The sequence below is a fragment of the Macaca nemestrina genome, chromosome 10 (genome assembly GCF_043159975.1).
Source record: "Macaca nemestrina isolate mMacNem1 chromosome 10, mMacNem.hap1, whole genome shotgun sequence".
Classification (NCBI taxonomy): Eukaryota; Metazoa; Chordata; class Mammalia; order Primates; family Cercopithecidae; genus Macaca; species Macaca nemestrina.
The window spans coordinates 53721232-53745475 of record NC_092134.1 but is presented as its reverse complement, the minus strand read 5'-3'; the positions used below and the strand labels follow the sequence as shown (position 1 = coordinate 53745475).

The 24244-nt window shown below is 37.0% G+C and overlaps 1 protein-coding gene across 2 annotated transcripts in view; it reads right to left on the bottom strand.

Annotated features, from left to right (window-relative positions):
• Nucleotides 1–24244, bottom strand: part of LOC105473306 (pro-apoptotic WT1 regulator) — a 92457-nt gene that overhangs the window by 39078 nt on the left and 29135 nt on the right. For both annotated transcript variants that reach the window (XM_011727055.2, XM_011727056.3), the window contains exon 2: nucleotides 731–862. In XM_011727055.2, the coding sequence (XP_011725357.1) occupies nucleotides 731–862 (132 nt within the window). The remainder of the gene's footprint in view (nucleotides 1–730; nucleotides 863–24244) is intronic.

The following is a 24244-nucleotide window of genomic DNA, read 5'->3' as shown; positions in this document are numbered from 1 at the left end:
AATATCTACCATCTCAGAGGCAGCCTGGCATGGGGTATTCTGTGCCAGAGCCCAGGCAAGATGAAGTGAATGTCCACATGGAGTGGCAGTCTGGCCTGGAGTTGCCAAAACCTACTCAAGTTGAGGAAGAGTCCCCATGGAGGAGCAATCCGAAAAGAGTTCTCCGAGTCTCAGCAGGAGTAAAGAGAGGCCCTCGGCCGGGCGCGGTGGCTCAAGCCTGTAATCCCAGCACTTTGGGAGGCCGAGACGGGCGGATCATGAGGTCAGGAGATCGAGACCATCCTGGCTAATACGGTGAAACCCCGTCTCTACTAAAAAATACAAAAAACTAGCCGGGCGAAGTGGCGGGTGCCTGTAGTCCCAGCTACTCGGGAGGCTGAGGCAGGAGAATGGCGTGAACCCGGGAGGCGGAGCTTGCAGTGAGCTGAGATCCGGCCACTGCACTCCAGCCTGGGTGACAGAGCAAGACTCCGTCTCAAAAAAAAAAAAAAAAAAGAGAGGCCCTACAGAACAGCCTGTCAAAGGATGCCCACGCCAGAAAAGGGTGAAGAGAGTGTTCATGCTTAAGGTGAGCCCAACATCTGATGTCAGAACCCGCTTGTGATAAGGAAGGCATAAGTAGGAGGAAAGAAAGCAATGGGAGATATGTTACTACATACAACTCAAGAAGCATATTTGAAAAATTGCCATTAAAATATATAGTGACTTCCTGGTATTTTTAAATACTCACCTGTAGCAGATAGGAACTGCCTGGATCTAGTAAGTTTACAGCTTCATTCTGCATAGTGTTCTGTTGTGTAATTGCATCTTCTCGTTTTCGCTCTTTCTGCCCTGCTTCATCATCTTCGTACTCATCTAAGCACTGAAAAAAAAAAGTTTCCATTTTATTTCTACTATTAATAGACTGTTTTGATAGTACGTGAAAATACATTTTTATAGCATTAAAGAAATATTTGTGCATTCAGAAATTAGTTTGCACAATAAAAGTTTTTCTTTCAGCAATATGTACATTTAATTCCTATAAATTATCTGCTTAAAACTTATAGTTCCATAGCCACACTACTGCCAACAAATCTCTTCCCTGAACTTCAACCACCAGTGACAGGGTTTTCTTAAAGAAAGGTTCATTCATTCTTTTTCATTCATTCAATAAGTAAACTACGTCTACCTTAAGGCATTCTGCAGAAGGTAACAAAGGATACACTAAAGAAATGGAATTTATAATCTAGTAGAAAAGATAATACATATATAGATAGATAACTTAGGATAAAGGCCCGTTTTCTAGCTTTATATTCTATGAGCATATAAAGGAAGAGTATTTTTACCTGGAGAGTTAGAAAAGACTATAAAAAACCTTGTAATTTAAAGAATGGTTACAATTTAAATGGTTTTTAATGGAATTGCAGATATATATAAAAAAGAATTACACGTAACAGCATATTGAAAAAGCTTACAAGAGAGGGTTGCTAAAAAACAGAATCAACACCAGAAATTATCTAACTCTACACTTTCTACATAAAAAAAAAAAAAAGAAACAAATCTCTATCCATTATACACACTATGGGCTGGGTTATCCACTCCTTGCAACTGAATACATTCCTAACCAATACACTGCCCTAAAGGCTTCTGTGTGAGAACCCACGACCCCTCTCCAACAAACAACAAAAAGAAAACCTCTCTGTAGAGACACCAAGGAACTGACCACAGCAAAGTATAACAGTATGGCAGTGAAGACAATAGCAATCAGACAAAAAAAAAAAAAAAGGCTATGCAGAGAGAAGAAAACACTGAAGCTACTGTGCAAATCAAGAAGGTACACTGGAATATTTGGAGATAGGAGGAACATATTGAAAAGGGTACCAAGCTTGATAAAGACAAGGTCTACAATGGAGGACATGGAAGAAAGCATCTGTCTGAGATGGAGTCTTAAAACATTAGGATGATACAGAGAAGAAGTCTGAGGACAGAAATGGAAAGGGCAAATGAAAGGAGCAAGCAGGTTGAGATTCAGAGTTCTCCTGAAATGCAACAGACTGCTTATACGGTGTCACCTGGCCCTTGTCATATCAACCTGCCAAGAGTGGGGCTTGGGGAAACAACACAAAAAAATTATGATACTGCAGCTACTGTTATTGCTATGAGTCTAAACTGTTCTTGACTCTAACTAACCCAGGAGACTAGTGTCTTTTGCCAGAATACACAAGCTAACATGTTAGCCAGCAAGCGGGGTATGATCTCAAAGCCTCAGTTTTTGACAGAGGTGAGGATTCGAAAGGCACAGAGGGAACATAAATCATAGATAACCCAAGAAGTTTAGACTTCTCATTCCATAGCTTGGAATGATATTACAATGCTACACAATTCCTTGGGATAAGAGCAAAATGATCAAAATTCTTTTTGGGAAGAACCTGAGTATAGCAATGCAGAGAACAGGAACAGGAATAAAAGTGAAAAGACTAATTAAGTGACAAGTTAAATGGCATAGGCAATTTTTATCCCATGAAAAATGATATATCCTAAGTGGAAACAGAGTCAGTGAAAGAAATCTGGTATGGGACACCAAAGTGTTAAGAAATTAGTCTTCATTAGAAAAAAATCTCTCTTAAGACTTTCAAAAACCTTCTCAAATCACTAGACAATATCTTGTTTAATGACAACATACCAGCAAAATTTAAAAGTAAAATCAGACTCAAAGCATTGATGTCCACTATCGACATTAACTGTTATCATTATTCTGAAAGTGCTAGATGATAAAATTAGATAAGAATAGACAATTTTAACATCAGAAAGGAGGCAAAATTACCGTCATTTTAGAGGAAATGATATTGTAAAAAACAAAAACATTTTAGAATTATGAGTTAAGATTTTTTTTCAGTAAATAAGCAAAAAATTTCCTAAAGTAACATCAATAGCCAGTTAAAAAATTTTTAGTAACAACCATAAATAAACTAAAAAATAGTATGTGTATGAAGAAAGCTGTAAGACTTTACTGAGGAATACAAATTAAAACCTACACTTAAATTAAGAAAAACCTAGTATTGTGAAGGTGTCAATAGTCTCTTAACTCATAAATTAAAATTCCAATCAAAATCATGAAGAAATTTATTTGGAAAGTAGGGGTGCATCATCCAGAAGAAAAAATACGTATCAAAAAATTTACTTTTCTAAAAAAGAGGTATGAAACCACACATTCTAGTTAACTTTAAAATGTATAAAAATACCTCATAGACGTCCTAGAACAGAAATAATAAAATAGCATAAAAGGCATTTTAAATCAAGGTGTTCCTTAAAAAAGGGGGGAGGTCATTTAATGAATAGTAGGAGAAGCAAAAGTATGAAATCTGGAAAAGAATAAAGAATGGTCTCATCTAGTCTTCTATTCTGTGAAAGAAATCATCACTCATTCTCCAGCACATGGACTCAAAAATCTCTCACCATAGGCTCCAACTTGATAAATTATCATAGATTAATATAAACAGAAAGCAAAAGTTGAGGCAGGTAGCCATGAACTCCCAGAGCACTGGGATGCTATTTTATTTATCTTTGTTTTCATTTTCTGAGACCCAGCCCCACAACACTAACTTTCCCTCCTCTTGTCCCCTCAACAATCTAGACTCCCTTACCAGCACATGAAAAGAAAAAAGAAAGGAAAAAACAAAATACTCAGTAAATGTTTCATAAAATGAATGAGTTACCAAGATGAGACAAATAATCTTGGAGATAAACTGGGAGGTGAACTGTGATACCCAAAGTTAAAATTCTGAATGCTCTTTCCCATAGCAACACTATTATCCACTGAACTGGGAACCTATTCATCACACATAGTATCCCTATGGATACAGTATGTATCTAACATTCCAGGCAGCTTTTAGTATAGGGATTACTTGATGAATCACAACTTCCCTCCAAAATTCTGCTAGCAACCAGTACAGTTCTTTTAATGACAAGCATCCTACAAATTCTTAAGCAATCTTTTCTAACTGGAATAAATACATCTGGAGGAAGAAGTTGGTGGAAATCATGAGAAATAAGAGAATTCCTGTATCTGCCATACTTAAGAGCAGAAGTGGATTCTCCTCATTCCTTTCTTCAGCTGCACAATGATTTTATTAAGTAGACATACCTACCATATTTTAATCAGAGCTTTATTGATGAACATAATACAGCTCATATTGGAGGCTAGAGTTTCAACATAAGAATTTGAGAGAGACAAAACTTAGTCCATTAATAACATAATAGCTGATCTTATTGGAACCAAAAATAAAACACTTGGAACCTGGAATGCAAAACATCGTTTCTGTTACAGCAAGCTACTGTTGAGGTAACAGTCTTCAATACAAAGTCATTTTTACATTAGGATCAACAACTCAAAAAACAAAACCATACCAGCTCTTCATGAGACTAAAGTTAATTACTATAATAGAAATTTTTTTTTAAATTGTTTAAGGCTTAAGACAGTGTCCTTATTTTTGGTTCCTGCTACATTCTTACATACCAATCAATTCATATTTTGTATTACAAAGGCAACTCTTGCTTTCAGGTAATTTTTGCACACTATTTTCTATACTATGTGACAAGAACCACTGTTTATCTTTGACTCACTAGTGCCTTCAATGTGTGTGGCATATAGTAGCTACTTAAATATCAGAGGGAGGAAAGAAAAGAAGGAAACTAAGTTAGATACTTATCAATTTATATAGTACCCTTAACTTTCATTTGCTTTAGTTTGACACCCTGCCGATTATATGAATCAAAATACTTAATATTCAAAGAAGTAATGAAAATACACATAACAAATTTAAGGTACAACACAAACTTCTTATCACAGAGTATAAAAGTAGAAACCAAGAAAATCTTCAACGTCCAGGTATCCCCTGCCGTGAATGAGCATTTAAATGCTAATTGAAAGTACAAAGACAGCACTTGAAAGACATTTCAAAGCCTATATAAAATTGCCAAAACGTCCACTAGTAGAGTTTTTGAAACTAGCTAATTCTGATGTTTCAACAAGAAATTTTTACAAAAATTCCTCCCCCACCAAAAGCACAGCATTTACATACGAAACCTACTCTAAATCCTAGATAATCAGAAATCATCCACTGAACAGTCAGCTCATTTGGAGTTTATTTATATTTGTGGCTCTAATCTACAAAGGGAAAAGTAAAAGCAGAGTAAGCTAGAGCTATGTGAAAAGAGATACTCAAACATTTACCTGCTATTTTTCAGCTGTCAGGGAATACCAAAATTTTACATAGCAAAAATAAAACAATATGTAAATGTTTGGTTAGAATGTTAACAATATAAAAAATATTTCACTGACATTTGACTAAATAATTACTACGTGAACAAACATGAATTTTGGTCTACTATGTGTCATGCTGCTCTATAAATTCACACAAGTTAGTATGAAGCAAATGGTAAGACAATAACACTATTGATTCAGATGTGTCAAATCAAACATTAACATACAACAGTTGTTTAGAAGGAAAAACATTCCTTCAGTATAAATGTGCTTATTATGTGGTTCCTCTTCTTTGTAACTGAAATTTTAGATTTGTTTAAATTGCCAAAACCCCGTATCATTGGGTTTTGCTTTACTTTAAAGGACCCAGAGTTCTTGATTTCATCTCATAAGGACAGACCAAAACTTTTATAAGAAAGAGAGAAAACAAAATGTCTACATAAAACAAGTTAATTTTGTCTCAGTTTTGACATTTACTGAAAAATGCTCTTGTGCAGCATAAGCCTTTTAAAGAATGATAATCATATGCCTTTCTCATTACATAGTTTGGATCAAATTATATGCCTAACAATTACAACCATGAAGTATTCATTTACATACCTCCCTTCAATGTTCAAAACACGTTACTGTTGACCCAGTCACCTAAGTGGAAGATTTAATTAGGACACTAGAAGACAAACATTCCATTTCTCTCTACCTCAGTTGCTTTCCGAATTTCCCTTTATCAAATAATCGGTACATAAGGAGTGCTGTGCTTCAGAAAGTTTTAAATAAAAACTTTTGTAATTAATTCTCTTTTTCAAAAAAATCTGTGGGCAAAGACAGAAAGCTTTGTGCTTTTTTGTTAGCAAAAACATTTTCACATAAGGTAAAACTAAAAATCCAAGGTAAAGAAAACACAACTTTACTTGAAGTCTAAACTGAAACTTGGCTTTAAAATTCCCTTAGATTCTAAACAGGTTTGCACTTACTTGTCCTAACCTAACCCTAAGATGGTTTCCAAACAACACACCAAAGTTCAGTGAACTCAGACACCTCAGACACTTCAAATTTCTGAGGGAAACAAAGTAATTTTAGGTAATCTGTAGAATACTGCATGAACCACTAACTCAACAGTCTTTCAAAATTAGATCCTATTACCCTTTCCATAGCATCACAGGTTTACAAAACTGAGTCTCTGTAATGTAAAAAAGAAGAATCATGCTCCCTCCACCCCCACCACAAAAAAAAAAAAAAAAAAAATCAATGTGGAACAGGCAATGAGGGTAGAGCTTCTAATCGGATTCCAAGTTTTAAGAAGTTGTACAGTGTCCAAGAGATGCACACATCCCATTAGAAATTTTGATTACTTAAGAATGAAATAAAAATATTTCCTCCAATAATTCATATATTATTTATTCAAATGGCTACTAAGTTGTTAGGACATAAATACTTACATCGTTTGGACCAAACTACTAAGAAAATAAAACTATTTGATATTTCTTTAGATCTAAGGACACCAAGAAAAGATTACTGGCCCACTAAGAGTGTGATGAACGGAGAAAGCTTGGGAACCTTTGCAGCATATGGGTAGAAACTGAAATGATACTGGACCTGTCACTAAACTTAGTGAAGCATTAACTGACTAGCTTATATTATTACCCAAAGGCCATTAGTGCTGTGTAAGGGCTAGTATACTCTATTTACAAATATCTGAGGGTTAATTAACTGAAATCCAGCTGTGGCCTAAGGAGTCCAGTTTCTCTGCAGCTCGCTCCAGGAAGAAATGCTCCTCTGTTCTCATCTGGGCCTGCACAAAATCATCTTCCTTTATCAGTACTTAGGAAAAACATCCATGTTATAGGTCTAAAACTTGTAAACAAATGAACAGATCTTGGTAACGTTAACCTATCAATAACAACATTATTAATATTATACGGAACTTTTCCAAAAATACTTTCAGAGCTATTAGCTCCTAACTATAGTGTTTCACTGTATAATCTGAAGGCCCACTGGGTCAGCTCACTGTGATTTGATTACAGCAATTTAAAGAAGCAACAGCTTTTGGTAGATAATGTCCAGGATTCACAATTAAGAACATGTGTTTTAGAATCAGGTTTTGTCACCACGTAACTTTAGGCATGTCCCTCCGTATCCTGAGCTTCATTATCTTCAACCATTTTTAAAAGAATTATTTTTATATTAATACAGGTACAGTCTCCCTTGTCCGAAATACTTGAGACCAGAAGTGTTTCAGATTTCGGTTTTTTTCAGAGTTTGGAATATTTGCATTATATTGATTGAGTAACCCTAATCCAAAAATCCAAATTCAATGAGAAGCTCCTAAAGGCAAGGGGAAGGGATGGGGAAAAGCTGGAGAAATGATGAAAGTCTTCAGGAAATTAGTGAATCTTAAATTCAGTTGATTAAGAAAAAGCTGTAGTAGCAGTACCAAGGACACTCTTCTCCTGCATGCCACCTCAGTCAGGCAACTATCGCATACCCATGGAGACAGTTTATTCTCTGTAGATAATGAACTGAAGACATGTCTGACTCTGAGACATCAGTAATAGTCAAGAGTGGAGGTAAGGAACAAACCATTTGAGAAATAAGGAGTGAAAGTCTACATACAAAATACTGGCATTTCCAGTCCCCTTCCCCGACATGCATCTACAAATATTAAAATGAAAAGAGTGTAATAATAATTTGCGTATATTCATATTTATCAGATTTACTGTATACAACAAATCTTTATAATAGTTCCTGTCCACCAAAAACCCATATCTCACTATAGAGAAAAAGATTTAACTGTGGTCAAGCTTTATACAGAAAGAGAAAAAAGGAGAAAGAGAATTATATTCAGAGGTTAAATTATCTTTAAGAGATGCCTGAAGCAGTAAATAGATAATTTAATACAATTAGGTAGTATACAAACAAAATGGTTTATGTAGTTACTTTAATATACATTTAAAAATATATATATAGCTAGTATATAGAGCCTGTAATTTCACAGACATTATTGCTTAGGCAAGGCAAAGTTTGTAAACTATCAAATAAATATTAACATAGGCATTTTGGCCAGGCGCAATGGCTCACACCTGTAATCCCAGCACTTTGGGAGGCTGAGGTGGGAGGATCACAAAGTCAAGAGATCAAGACCATCCTGGTCAACATAGTGAAACCCCATCTTTACTTCAAATACAAAAATTAGCTGGGCGTGGTGGCATGTGCCTGTAGTCTCAGTTACTCGGGAGGCTGAGGCAGAAGAATCGCTTGAAACCAGGAGGCAGAGGTTACAGTGAGCCGAGATGGCGCCACTGCACTCCAGTCTGGTGACAGAGAGAGACTCCGTCTCAAAAAAACATAAGAAAAGAAATGGCAGTAGTATGTGAATGTCTAAACTTTCAGGCACACTACTGCAGAGATAATTACTAAATTTGGTGGTAAAGTTAAGGTCAGATAAACTATAATCCCTTTAAATGCGATTCTAGAAACTTTAAAAAATTGATACAAATGTTATTGTATACAAAGTTTAACTTTTTGAAATTGGGATGCAAGTTTTTTGGGATTTACACTGACATAAGATAGGCTGACTAGAGATATGCTTTTTCAGGGAAATTTTCCCAAGATAGGAGTTAACATCAGGTAAAATTAATTACTGCAGTTATTGCAAGTTTAAAGTTCTAAAAACAGTTAACAGACAAGATGTAGAAAAAAGAAAGCAATTAGATAAAGACAGAAAGGAGGATAACTAGCAGCTATACTGACAGAACCACCATTTCATTTGTCACGCTAGGCACAGAGTTAGGTCATCAAAATAGGTAGTCTTTATGCATATCTGCCTTTTACAGATTAAAAATATAAGATTCAAGTTAGATAATTTACTTGTAGCACCAGTTCTGGGGGAGGGAAAGTTGAAGATGAAAACAAGTATAACATAAAGGCAAAAATCCCTTTGATAACCAACTAAGTATCAAAATTAAATTCCCAATATAGTTTTCTAACACAGCAGTCCCCAATCTTTTTGGTACCAGGCACTGGTGCTGTGGAAGACAAGACAGAGGCAGGGGGATGATTTCAGGATGAAACTGTTCCACCTCAGATCATCAGCCATTAGATTCTCATTCTCATAAAGAGCATGCAACCTATCTCTCTCACATACACAGTTCCCGATAAGGTTCACACTCCTCTGAGAATCTAATGCCCCTGCTGATATGACAGGAGGCAGAGCTCAGGCAGTAATGTTCACTTGCTTGCCAGCGGCTCACCTCCTGCTATGTGGTCTGGTTTGTAACAGGCCAAGGACCAGGGAATGGTGACCCCTGTTCTAACATTCCTAACCTCAAAATCTTTATAAAATCCATAAAGTAAATAAAATGACTAAAGATGACTGCAGACTAGTAAGTTAAGAGATGGTCAATGAATTAGAGATTTGGTGCATTTAGCATTCCAAGAAGGTACTGTGCCCAGAAATTTGGTAAGACAGATACATAATGTTCCTCTTATTCTAGCTAAAGACTTAATTACATTGCTGGTTCAGTAAATGAAGAGTCATACCCAAAACTTAAGTGGCCACATTTCCACTTTTCAATTAAAGTCAGAAGTTATTGAGCAACCCAAAAAACAGTAACACACACACATTTGGATATATGCTTTAAACTTCTATAATCAGGCCGGGCGCGGTGGCTCAAGCCTGTAATTCCAGCACTTTGGGAGGCCGAGACGGGCGGATCACGAGGTCAAGAGATGGAGACCATCCTGGCTAACCCGGTGAAACCCCGTATCTACTAAAAAAAATACAAAAAAAACTAGCCGGGCGAGGTGGCGGGCGCCTGTAGTCCCAGCTACTCGGGAGGCTGAGGCAGGAGAATGGCGTAAACCCGGGAGGCGGAGCTTGCAGTGAGCTGAGATCCGGCCACTGCACTCCAGTCTGGGCGACAGAGCGAGACTATCTCAAAAAAACAAAAACAAAAAAAAAACTTCTATAATCTGTATAATTTGCATAAAAGGGACTATGTGCAGTAGCACACACCAGTAATCCTAACACTTTGGGAGGCCAAGGCGGGAAGATTGCTTGAGCAAAAGAGTTCAAAACCAACCCAGGCAACACAATGAGACCCTGTCTCTACAAAATAAAAAAAAAAAAAAAAAATTAGTTGGGCAGGTTGGCACATGTCTGTAGTCCCAGCTACTAGGGAGGCGGAGGTGGGACAGTCACTTGAGCCTAGGAAGTCGAGGCTGCAACGAGCCATGACTATGCCTTTGCACTCCATCCTGGGCAACAGGATGGCTCTAACAGGAGCTAGACAGTGTCTCAAAAAAAAACAAAAAACAAAAACAAAAACACACACACACCTAAACAGTCGTTTAGCAAATAAACTTAACTTCTCTAAGTTTTTAGAAATCCTCCTACACTTGGGATATCATAAAAAGTAGTAATTTTGTGAAACTGTAGGGAGACTCTGCTATTCATGCTTTTAAAATGTGCTTTTAATTTATCTGACTACTAAAGGCTATAATAATGTCACTTGGAAAACAGAAAGCTGAGTGAGCATCTGAGGGTAAAAAGGAATGTTTTCACAGACTCAGTTGGTAAATACCTCTGGTTCTAGCTAAACACTGTGATTCCTTAACTGGAAGCCAATCAAGATCTTAATTTTAAAAATCTCCTTGTTACATAGGGCAATGGGCAGCCATATTATCTCAATTACTCTTTCACATAAAACTCAAGGATTGAATTAACACTTTGAAGCATCATAAACATCCTTTCCTTTTCACCATATTTCTGAGTCCATATGAAGAGGTCAGATTTAACTGAAATAGTCAACAGGCTCAGATGTTAGTCTACTTTGGGTACTATAAAAGGCAGCTTTTTCTTTATGTTAAGGACATTTATATTATATATAATATACAATAGGTCAATATATACAAAAACATATGTCAAGGATACATATAACATATCATACATGTTAGGATATTTATTATAGCACTGTCATATTAAAAAGTTGGAGAGTCTAAATACCCATCAATAAGGAAATAGAGCTAGTCTCAGTGGCTCATGCTGTAATCCCAGCACCTTGAGAGGCCAACGCAGAAGGATTGCCTGAAGCCAGGAGTACAAGACAAGCCCGGGCAACATAGCAAAACACTGTCTCTACAAAATATTTTTAAAAATATAGCCAGGCATAGTGGTGTGTACTTGTAGTCCCAACTACTTGGGAGGCTGAGGTGAGAGGATGGTTTGAGCCCAGGAGTTTGAGGCTGCAGTGAGCTATGATTGCACCAAGGGATTCCAGCCTGGTGACAGGGTGAGATCTAGTATCACATACATACATACATACATACATACATACATACATGAGGAAATAGTTAAATCAGCAGTCCTCAACCTTTTTGACAACAGGGACTGGTTTCATGGAAGACAATTTTCCATGGACCGGGCTGTAGCAGGGGGAAGGTTTTGGGATGAAACTGTTCTACTTCAGATCATCAGTCATTAGTTAGATTCTCATAAAGAGCATGCAACCTAGATCCCTCACATGCACAGTTCATAACAGAGTTTGTACTCCTATGAGAATCTAATGCCACTGCTGATCTGATAGGAGGCAGAGCTCAGGCCGTAAAACTTGCCAGCCACTTACCTCCTACCTCCTGCTATGCCGCCTAGTACTTGTCTGCAGCCCAGGATTTGAGACCCCCTGAGTTAAATTTGCATACTCATAAAATGATGTAGTGTGCAACCATTTAAAACAATGAGGTCAGATCTATAATGTATTGGTTACTTCACAATTAAAGTATATTTAGAGCATTTCATTTTATGACACATTTTAAGCAAATTTTGCTAGAATTCTTGTAATATCTGCTGAGTTGCAAAGGAAGGCTACACGCTACATTGACGCTGTACCTTGTTATCAACAAGTTATTAAATTTTTGGTTTTTTGTTCTCAACGGGTACATGCTCAAATGTTGGACCTTCAGACTCATCTGTAAATTGCCAAAGGACTGCACATGAGGATTCATATTCCATATAAACATCTCAGTATATTGGGCAAAACTTACTAAAATACATCAAAGGATCTTTGATCTACTAAACCAGGAGTTGGCAAACGTTTTCTCTGTAAAGAACAGATAGTAAATACTCTAGGCTTTGTCGACCATAAGGTCTCTGTTGTTGTAGACCAAAATCTATCCGTCACAATGTATGAACAGGTGTGGCTGTGCTCCAGTAAGACTTTACTTCTCAAGTCCAACAGAGCTTAAAGGTGTTAAAAATAAATAAATAAATAAATAAAAAAGAAGTACTTACAAAGATAGGCAGTGGGCTGGACTTGGCCTACAACCACTAATTTGCTGACCCCTGTGCTAAAATCAAGGTGCTGCTAATGTAGTCAATCTTCTTTTTAACAGTACCCTACATGCACGCCATTATCCTTCAAAGACAGATCTTTATACTGCATGCTTTCATTTTGATTTTTCAAATGTTCAATTTGCAAATTACAATACAAGTGCTTTAAGGGAATAATATATTGTGGCACTCAATACAGAACTTCAATGGCAAAGCAATTTTTCATTGTATTAAAGCACAGAAGTACAATTAAGGCCAGTATAATGGGAATAAATAATTCTACACAAACACATTCTATAGTAATAAACCTGCAATCAAGAAATCCACGTGCATGCTGGAGTAAATGGCCTTGAACAGAAAGAATTAGTATCTAGGAAATGCATAATCACATAAATAAAAATTTCTAAAATAAAGCAAAAGGTTACATTTCTAAACTTTAAAATATTTTTCTTTCTTCACACTTGAATTTTTATTCTAAGTGACTGAACAAAAAAAAACACACCATCAAGATGAAAAGGCAATTCAGAAAAGAAATACAAACACCTAGCAAGTAAGTGTAAATATATGCAATCTCCAAAAAAAGTAAATTATAACCAGAAGAAAGAATTGGTAAAAAAATTAGGGTGCATAATTTGCATTTGAAGCTTTTCCCTTACAAGCCTGAATCCTCAACCAGATTTTCATCTTCCGTATCTCAGCTCAGACTCTCCAAATATAGCTGCCCCATCAGGTATTTCAGTTTAGATCTGGCCAGATGATAAGGCTATTCCCCTATCTAGTCTGGGCCACAAAAGATTCAAATGACATTAAGAAAATTCAAAGAAGATGAGCCAGGAATGGTAGCTCATGCCTGTAATTATATGGAGGCTGAGTGGGGAGGATTGCTCAAGCCTGGGAGTTCAAAGTCTTCCTGGGCTCACAAAAAAATGGTGGGGGGCAGGTGGGAATTTCGATGCTTAAATCCCTTGTCCCTTCTGTAGTGGATTTCTAAACCGTTTGTAAGCCAATAGAAGACAACGGCACAATCAGTATTTTAAATCTATGCCATGAAAGAAAAAGAAGCAAGCCAGTATCTACCAACCTACTAATGAATGAAGTATTAGATACACATAATGGAATATTATTCAGCCTTAAAAAGGAAATTCTGACACATGCTGTAACACAGATGCACCTCTGAAGACATTATGCTAGAGGAAATAAGCCAGTCACAAGACGACAGATATGTATGATCTCCCTTCTAAAAAGTACCTAGATTAGTCAAATTAATACAGACAAAGTAGAATGGTTGTTGGCCAGAGGGGGGTGGGAAATTAGGAGTTATTGTTTAATAGATATGTAGTTTCAGTTTGGAAAGATGAAAAAGTTCTGGAGATGGATAATGGTGATGGTTACAAAACAATGTAAATATACTTAATGCCACTGAACTCTACACTTAAAATGGTTAAATGGTAAGTTTTATATATGTATATGTTACCACATTAATAAAAAAGAAAAGATGAAAGCAATTAAATTTGCAACGGCAATGACCCTAAAAACCTTTCAACAGCATTAGTGGAATTTAAATACTTAATTTATTAAGTACTACAAAGATACTCATTGGCTAAATATACCCTGCAATACAGACCGCAATCTGATAGATGTGAGGATGTGAGCAGATTAAAGAAAAGAAAGGCTTTCAAAACAAATTACTTTAAAGCTTTTATGTGAAGAAGCTTCAGATTTGTAATTCTGAAGGGAATGTGCCTTTTCAAAAGCTCTTTGGAAAAAGTTCAATCATAAAAGACAATGAAAATATGGAGCGTCATGAATTTATTTCATTTTCCAACCTCTATATTAAACTGCTCCTAAAATGCATTTAAAAAGAATGCATATTCTTCAGCAAATCTTTTCATCAATCACCATGTGAAAACCTTTGGCAGGGACACTGTGCATTCCTGGGAGGATTTAAATTAATTTGTGAGGGACTGAAACCTGGCTTATAAGCAAAGAATTGGATTTAGGATTTGACAAAGAGTTCTTTTCTGAATTTAAAATGTTGTATCATGAGTTCACATTTATGTTCTGCATCACCAGTAAAGTGACGAAATAATACAGAACTTCAAGTATTTATGATCATAGCTTTATCTGTCTACAATAACAAAGTATTTGAAATCACATTTCTACTTTGAGTAAAAAAAACCCACAAACTAAATTAAATATTCCAACTGTAAGAAATCCTGTTTCTTTCTTTTTTCTTTATTTCTTTGAGACAGAGTCTCACTGTTGTTGCCCAGGCTGGAGTGCAATGGCACAATCTCAGCTCACTGCAACCTCCACCTCCCAGGTTCCAGCAATTCTCCTGCCTCAGCCTTCCGAGTAGCTTAGATTACACCACCACACTCAGCTAATTTTTGTATTTTTAGTAGAGATAGGGTTTCACCATGTTAGCCAAGCTGGTCTCGAACTCCCAACCTCAGGTGATCTGCCCACCTCGGCCACCCAAACTGATGGGATTACAGGCGTGAGCCACCGCACCTGGCCTCAGTGCTTATTTTTAAGAATTGACCTCCTCATTTTATTTGTATTTCAAATTGAAATTCTTTAAAAAAAAAAAAATTTAACTATTTTAACTGTAGACAACAGGAAATCATTTAATTCTGCAAGTTTTAGTTGAGGCCTAAGAACTCAAACTGATTTATAGTATCCTTATTTGTACTGAAGTAAATCACAGAAAAATCAAGCCCAGTTGGAGGTACTACTGTGTCTGAATGATATAAAATCTTCCTATAATAGCCAAATTGTCAGATCAGTTTACAGTCATAAAACATGTTAAAACAGCTGCTGTAAACATGAGAGAGGAAGATAAAAAGGTTAACAAAAATGAAGTGATGGTCCTTAAGAGACAGGGAAAAACCAATTAGTTTTATGTTTGGTTGTATCAAATGATTAAATTTTAAATGACTGCATTTAAGATTTAAGTACAATACTATTCAAAGCACCAGTCAAGTGTGGGGGAGTTACAGGAGACATGGACTTGTCAATCTAATGGTTATAGTGACTAAAAATAGTAACAATGAGGCAGTACATGTGATCAATAAATTTTAAAAGGGAGAGGGATGTGTTTCCATATGAATACAAAGCTTTGCAAAATTTCTAACACACTGATTCAAAAGATAGCTTTTTCTTTGCCCCCTGTCCAAAAGCAATGCAATGCTCCTTCCCATAAATCAAACAACCAAAGCTCTGGGAGAGCTGGCTTCCCTTCTTAACATGGGAAGCTGTTCATAAAGCCTAGTTCTGGTAGAGCTTTACCACCTGTATTAGTCCATTTTCACACTCCTACAAAGAACTGCCCAGTTTACAATAGCTGGGTAATTATAAGTAAGAGGTTTAATTGACTCACAGCTCCACAAGGCTGAGGAGTCCTCAGGAAACTTACAATCATGGTGGAAGGTGAAGCAGGCACCTTCTGCAAAAGGTGGCAGGAGACTACATTTATAAAACCATCAGATCTCATGAGAATTCACTATCAGAAGAACAACATGGAGGAAACCGCCCCCATAATCCTATCACTTCCCTTCCTCTAAACAAGGGGATTACAATTCAAAGTGAGATTTGGTTGGGGACACAGAGCCACACCGTATCACCACCCCATGGGAGAGGGAGTTACCACTTGGGTACTGGGGATTGCCAGCAGTTAAATGGCCTTTATTCTTTATTCTGTTCAATAATAATCAAGGAATTGAAGGAATTCTTTCAGCTTGCTAAGATGCCAGGTACTGCTGTGGTACTTAAAGGAAAAGTTAAGGAAATAAAAGAAAGAATAAATTTGCTTAAGTGTAGCATCTCTATTAGTTTTCTAATGCATCGCCTGGAGGCTTGTTAAGAATGGAATGTCAGGCCTTTAAACAAATCCCAGTCACTTTAAACAAAATCTGCATTGTAACAAGAGCCTCAGGTGATTCGTATGCACGTTCAAGTCTGAGGCGTCCTGGTCTATAGTGACCACAGCTGCCAACCTGACAGCCCCAATTAGCTCCAGGCCTCCACTCTCCAAACATTTAGGCTTTACAATAAATGTATGAAAGTAGCTCAAAATCTAAATATGAAATGACAATTTCTCAAATTCCAGACTAAAAAGAGAGAGGACTTAAAACTAAAACATAGGTTCTTATTCCTGGCTCTCCTTAGAATTCCTTAGGCACTAGCTTTACCAAAATATTGGTGCCCAGGACCTACCTACACCAAAGGATTAAATACTGGGCATCAGTTCCCCAGGTGATTTTAACATGTAGCTAAAAAGGATAACCAATAAACTTACAGCATGCCTTCTCAACCTTTAAATGCAGATTCAGATTTCAGGAAGTCTCTATCGAGGCCTCAGATACTGCATTTCCAACAATATTCTGAAATGGAGCAACTCAGCCTCTGCCCTTGCGGTCCATAAATTTAGAAACAGGTTATCAAAAAGACTTCAAAAGCTTTTGCCCTCAGAGCATCTTTCTCTATAGTCAAGTATGATTACTGCCTCCAATTCAGAATATTAACATATGCGTCATAAACTGTTTTAGACAAAGTCAATACAAAAATTAATATGACATAAAATTCCTACCCTTGTGGAGCATATAGTGTAAAATATGTGAAAGAGACAAATAAGCAATTAAAATAGAGTGCTGATAGAAGGTATCTAACCCAGATCTGGGATCAAGAAAGATTTCTGGAGTGATAGAGATAAGCAAATGTGGGATACAACTCCTTCAGGCAAAGGGCAGTACATCTCGAGACCTGAAGATGAGGGAAAGTATATCACATCCGAGGTATCAAGGTATCCTTCCAAGAATATGAAGGATAGAATATTTGAGAGGTGAGACAGAAGGGGCAGAGGGAGCAAAGGCCAAAACATGAAGAATGCTGTAAACCACCTTAAATATATTTTGGACTTTTCCTAAAGAAAACAGAAAATTGTAGGAATAGATTTGTGTTTTGAAAGCTAGCTCTAACTGCAGGATAAAGAACAGACTAGAGGCAGATAAACTAGGATCTACTACAGTGATTCAACTGCTTGATATTGGTAGCCTGAAATAGTATGATAGTAATGAGAATGGGAAAGAAGTAGATGAATCTGAGCAATATCTAGAACTAAAATTGACAACATATGGTGAATGAACACATAACATGGGGGTGAGGTGGGGAAATATGGAAGACACATGTCAATTCAGAACATTCGTGGCAACAACTTGGAAAAACATTCGTGAGATGGTACTACGTTAGGAATACAAGAACAAGAAGGTTTAGCAGGAGAAAATTATGATGTTTTAGAAAAAAGCAGAAAATGTCCAATAGGCAGACTAGCACACAGGTATCAAGCTCAAGAGGAAAATATGGACTGGAAATATAGATTAGTAAATTCAATAATGACATCCAGTTCTGGCCAAGTTGGAATAACTGGGACCAGATTTACCACCATCCCTGAAATAACAACAAAAACTAGATCAAATATACAAAACAATAGTTTTCAGAGACTGAACATAAGGTGGCACAAAACAATGACCCTGAGAGACAGAAAACAAACCAGGTAAGCTCTACAATTACTGCAGCTTAGTGAGGGAGAATCTGGGCAGAGACCAGCACTCTCCCTGAATTGAAAAGATGGAAATGGGAGTCCAGGAATGCCAAGGTAGCTAGTTTTCAGGTCAGAGTTCTGAAGAGGAAAAAAATCTCAAGAGGAAAAAAACAGCAGAGATCTCTCTGTAATCTAAGTATTGAACAGTATATTATGCACATGAAGAAATACTCCAAGCTGGGGAGAGTCATCTGAAAGGTTAAAGGAATAAACCTAAACAAAGCCAATAGAGGCAACATGAATGAATCTCAAAATAAGTGCGTTCAGTGAAGTCAGATTTTATGGAAAAAAGAGTCCATAATGTATGCTTCTATTTATATAAAATTCTAGAAAATGTGAAGTACTCTATTGTGACAGAAAGCAGATCAGCAGTTGCCTTGGGCTGGGGAAAGGGTTACAAAGGAACACGGGTAAACTTGTGGGGGTGATGGATTGTTCATTCAATACCTTGACTGTGGTGGTTTCATGTGCCAAAACTTGTTGAATTGTACACTGCAAAAAAATGCAGTTTACTGTATGTCACCTATACTTTAAAAAAAAAAAAAAACCTATCAGGATATACATAGAGTAACTAAGTTAAGGGGGTGGGTTGAGATTGCTGAGAAATCCTATATAGATTCTGAAGGAGGACTCAAATAGGACCATAAAGAGTACCAACATTTAAGGAAGTAATAAAACAAAGAGATTATGAAGGAATGTCCAAATAATTGGAGGAGAAACCTGAGGAGTATGGCATCACCGAAGCAAAGGGGGAAAATTTTTTCTCTCAGGGAGAAAATATGAAAGATCCACAATGTCAAACAAGATAAGGCCTTAAAACGTCTAACGTGCATATGACAGAAAGACTATGAGGTGGGATCATGGTGCAGGAAGAAAGAGCACCAAGGCAGTCTCATATCCAAAAATTTGTGTCATTTTACCTAGAAAGACTAAGAAATCTAGAGGAATTTTTATTTCAGATTTGATAGTTAAGAAAAACACATGAATCCTAGATGCCAACAAATTTTTGCATCTGGCATTGGCACCCTCCTAGTATGTTATATTCAATATAAACAATAATTAATTGTTCTTAAAGAGTCTTTAAAAGAAATTAAGCCAGAATCAAGCTAAGAGTTATTAATGCATACAACTCATTGAGGATAAGAAAAAGTTCAACTTAGAGGTCTATGGTCCCATCTGAATTTAATAAGAAACTAAATACTTGAAATTCTTCCAGTTTTTCTTTTTTAGTGAGTAATAGGGTTATTTGTGTTCCTCTTATCGGACAACCAAGCAGAGAAACAAGATTTTTTTGCCTTGTGTTTGAATAAAACCTTATGTTTACATACAGATGCACGTCACCAGTACACATAGAATTTAATCAGTAAATTAAATGTAGTGAACAATCTCAAAAGCAAATGTAGATTTATGTTATATCACACTAAAATTCCTAGAGAATATTCATCCTTCAAAATAAATAATACAATAAAATAGCCGTTTAATTGTTTAAGTTTACAGATTCAGTTGGAATGAATCTGTAAGGCTGGAGTGCAGTGGCACGATCTCAGCTCACTGCAACCTCCACCTCCCAAATTCAAGCGATTCTCCTGCCTCAGTCTCCTGAGTAGCTGGGATTACAGGCACCTGCCATCATGCCCAGCTAATTTTTGTATTTTTAGTAGTGATGGGGTTTCACGATGTTGGCCAGGCTGGTCTTGAACTCGTGAAATCCTCACCTCAAGTGATCCACCCACCTCAGCCTCCCAAAGTGCTGGGATTACAGTCATGGGCCACTGCTCCTGGCCTTTTAGCACACTTTAAAAAAAAAATATAGCCGGGCACAGTGGCTCACGCCTGTTATCCCAGCACTTTGGGAGGCTGAGGCAGGCGGATCACAAAGTCAGGAGATCGAGACCATCCTGGCTAACATGGTGAAACTCCGTCTCTACTATAAGTACAAAAAAAAATGAGCCAGGTGTGATGGCAGGCGCCTGTTGTCCCAGCTACTTGGGAGGCTGAGGCAGAAGAATCGCCTGATCCCAGGAGGCAGAGGTTGCAGTGAGCCAAGGTGGCGCCACTGCACTCCAGCCTGGGTGACAGAGCGAGACTCAGACTCAAAAAAAAAAAAAAAAAAATCTAAACTCAAGCTAAAAAAAGAAATCCCTATAATGTATTTCAGCAAGGGCATTTTAGACATTGGGAAAGGTGAGTAAATACAGAAGTTCAAATCTAACCATATACTTTCACATAAATAAGCTTTATTTGTTCTTGTCCTTAAAAACACTGCCTCTGTCCTCTTCAAGTTAGCAGCCAATTCCCCATTTGTACAGAAGTAATATATGATTAGAGAAAGCCCATTAGTCTACATATTGTCTACACCAAGCAACACCTAACTAAGGCTAAAGTGTTAAAAAATTTTTTCCATGGCAAATCCCATTTTACAACTATGCACATTTCTATCTACAATTATTCAGATTTATTGTATTCTTATACAACTAAAGAGGAAAATAAACTATAGTAGATTGAGAGTTCACATTAATTAAAAATCCTATCAATGATAAAAACAGATCATCAACCAAGTTTTTAAAAATTATATTGTGATATTTGGAAAACATTTTGTCTGTTGCTCATCCTTGTTAATTTTTTTTCTTTTCTGATATTTAAAGGAAATATTTGGATTTAAAAGACTACAGACTCCCCAAAAGTAGTTTTTGTCCAAAAGAAGGGAGATTAAAGGGGGTGGGGAAGGAAGTAAAGACATGGAAAAAAAGATTCACTCTTCTTAAGCAACTATTATATTAGACAATTATATTAGACAAGGTTGCAGGAAAAATAGTAAAAAGAAAATGCTGAGAACAATACACTCTGTCACTATGGTTAGTGCCCAGGCCCACATTAACAGTTTTGCCGATAAAACTAGCCATTAAAAAGCAGTGAGCAAACATACCACAGACATTATGGGTTATAAATGTTATTAATAGTACTTGGAGCTTTGCAATCAGCCACAGTGAATTGTCTAGTCTCTTACAAATTTATCCCAGTCAGGAGTAGCCACGGAAAATGAAATGAGGGAAACAGGTTAACAGCACAGATAAAATTCTTTTTCCTAGGGCAACCTTCATAGTGGCACTGACAGGAATCTCCTCCTTCCCCGATAAACTGAAAATGTCATGAGGCAGAGAATGAAAGGAATTAAGTATCCCAGGACAATTCAAGGTGACAAATAGAAACAAACAGAAGTGCTAAGAGGTTACACTGAGAGAAGTCCCAGCACTTTGGGAGGCCGAGATGGGCAGATCACGAGGTCAGGAGATCGAGACCATCCTGGCTAACACGGTGAAACCCCGTCTCTAGTAAAAAATACAAAAAAAAAAAAAAAAAAAAAAAAACCTAGCTGGGCGTGGTGGTGGGCGCCTGTAGCCCCAGCTACTTGAGAGGCTGAGGCAGGAGAATGGCGGGAACCCGGGAGGCGGAGCTTGCACTGAGCTGAGATCCGGCCACTGCAGTCCAGCCTGGGCGACAGAGTGAGACTCCATCTCAAAAAAAAAAAAAAAAAAAAAAAAGAAGCAGCCTTCCAAATGATGTTATGCACTAAAGTTTGAGAACCACTGCCACAGACAGACAGACTGACTAGGTTCACATCATTACCTCTAAAGACCTCTTCCCTAAAATCCAGACTTGATATATCTAGCAAGATGGCTAAAACACATTTCATTGTACTTTATTTTTTATTTTTCTTTTTTTTTTTTGAGACAGAGTCTTGCTCTGTTGCCCAGGCTGGAATGCAGTGGCACAATCTTGGCTCACTGCAACCTCTGCCTCCCAGGTTCAAGTGATTCTCATGCCTCAGCCTCCCGAGTAGCTGGGACAACAGGTGTACGCCACCACGCCCGGCTAATTTTTGTAATTTTACTAGAGACGGGGTTTCACCATATTGGTCAAGATGGTCTCAAATTCGTGAACTCAGCTGATCCACCTGTCTCACCTATCAAAGTGCTGGGATTATAGGAGAGAGCCATTGCGGCCAGCCATTATATTTTTTTAAAAGTATGTAATCATATAGACTACGGAATATAAAGATTAAATCCATATAGCTAAGGAAAAAATCTGTCTTTAAGAATGTACAATTTTGGCTGGGTGTGATGGCTCACACCTGCAATCCCAGCACTTTGGGAGGCCAAGGCGGGTGCATCACTTGAGGTCAGGAGTTCAAGACCAGCCTGGCCAACAAGGTGAAACTCCATCTCTAATACAAAAATTAGCCTGTAAAATCCCAGCTACTGAGGAGGCTGAGGCAAGGGAATTGCTTGAACCCAGGAGGCAGAGGTTGCAGTGAGCTAAGATAGCGCCACTGCACTCCAGCCTGGGCAAAGAAGCGAGACTCTTATCTCAAAAACAACAACAACAAAAAAACCTTACATTTTAATAAACTTTTGGCCATAATATTTCTAAAATCTGTCCTTAAAAACTTAAATTTTAAACTTTTCGCTTATAAACAAAAGATTTCAAATCCATTATGCCATTAACAACCTTGAAAGAAAAAAATCTCTGGGGATATCCACACATATGTCTTGGTAAAAACAGAAAATATCTCTGGAAGGATACTTAAGAAATAACAACAATGGCTGTCTGCACCACTTGAAATTTTATCATGGACTGTCACCCTTTTCTTAAGAAATCAATTTATTACATTTAAGATAATGTTTTAAGCCGTAAGAAGATAGTTTTCTTACACAAAAATTTGATGTTAGTAACATTTTACACTTAAAAAAACTATTAAAACTAGGAAATCTTCAAAGTTTGATTCATTTTAAAGACATTATTACATATATTAGACCGAAGCCCTCTCCCTACACCATGTTCCCCTTATCCTCACAAACACTTATTTCAATAAGCATCTATGAAAAGTCTAAGTGTCATCAGTAAACGGTAATACGATCAGCTGGGGCCATACACTAAGGAGAGGAGACTACAGAGTTCAGGAAATTATAATACAGATAGTGTTACAGCTGCTTAATCATATTCAGAAAGTAAAATGGAAAAGTAACAAAAAGTAAAGATAAATAAATCTCAAACAATAACCTAAATGTTGCCACTTTAATAAATGATAAAAAAGATTTTCATGCCAAAAGATAGTATTTTCAAAAAGCTCTATTTCAACTTGGAATTCAGGACATATTACCTAAATGACAGAAAAATCTCAGTCAATAAGCATAGCGGCATTTAGCCAAGCACAGTGGCACGTGCCTGTGGTTGCAGCTACATCAGAGGCTGAGACAGGAGGATCACTTGAGCCCACAAGTTCAAGGCCAGCATGGGCAACACACTGGGACGTCTCTCAAAAAAAAAAAAAAGCATACTAATGCTTAAAAGATACAGAACTTTAAGGACAGGAAACAGTAATATAAATCATTTGTAGTTCTCATTTGACACAACAGTTTTTACTGATAACATCTTGTTTAATCCTCACAACCACCCTGGGAATAGGCTTTGATGTATTCTAACAACAAAATAATCAAGGATCAGAACTGCTCAGAATCATCCAGCTCCAGAAAAGCCCAGTCTTTTAGTTCTTTGCCTGTGACTTTCTACTGCATTTACTGTATGAGGAAATCTAGATATCCTGCAATTATTAATCTCTTGCTTCCATTCACATTCTAGTTCTAGACCCTTCAAATAATGGACCACACTGCCAAGCTGCCCTAGAATTCAGTTCAGCTCACTTCCTTCTACAAGGCAAAAGTATCACTCACACATAAAGACAAAAAAGCAGGAGCCCAGCTCTTTATGGATTCCAGACTAAGAAATGCACAAAGGTTTAAATCAAATCACATAAAGCCCATTTACACAAAGGCTTGAAAAATCTAAGAAAAAGCCTATCTACTTTTTCTTAGATTTCTATGGGTTACTAAGTACTCTTAGCACTTGGCATGTGAAGATGGAGTAAGGAAACATCAAGAAAATGCTGTTTTTAAAGTGTTAATTATTAACCACAAGGAAATAATTAAAACGATTCTATGGTAACATGTCATTAAAAATAAAAATAGCTATCCTTTGAGAATGAGAACCTCTTACATGGCAGATATTTTGAGTAAAT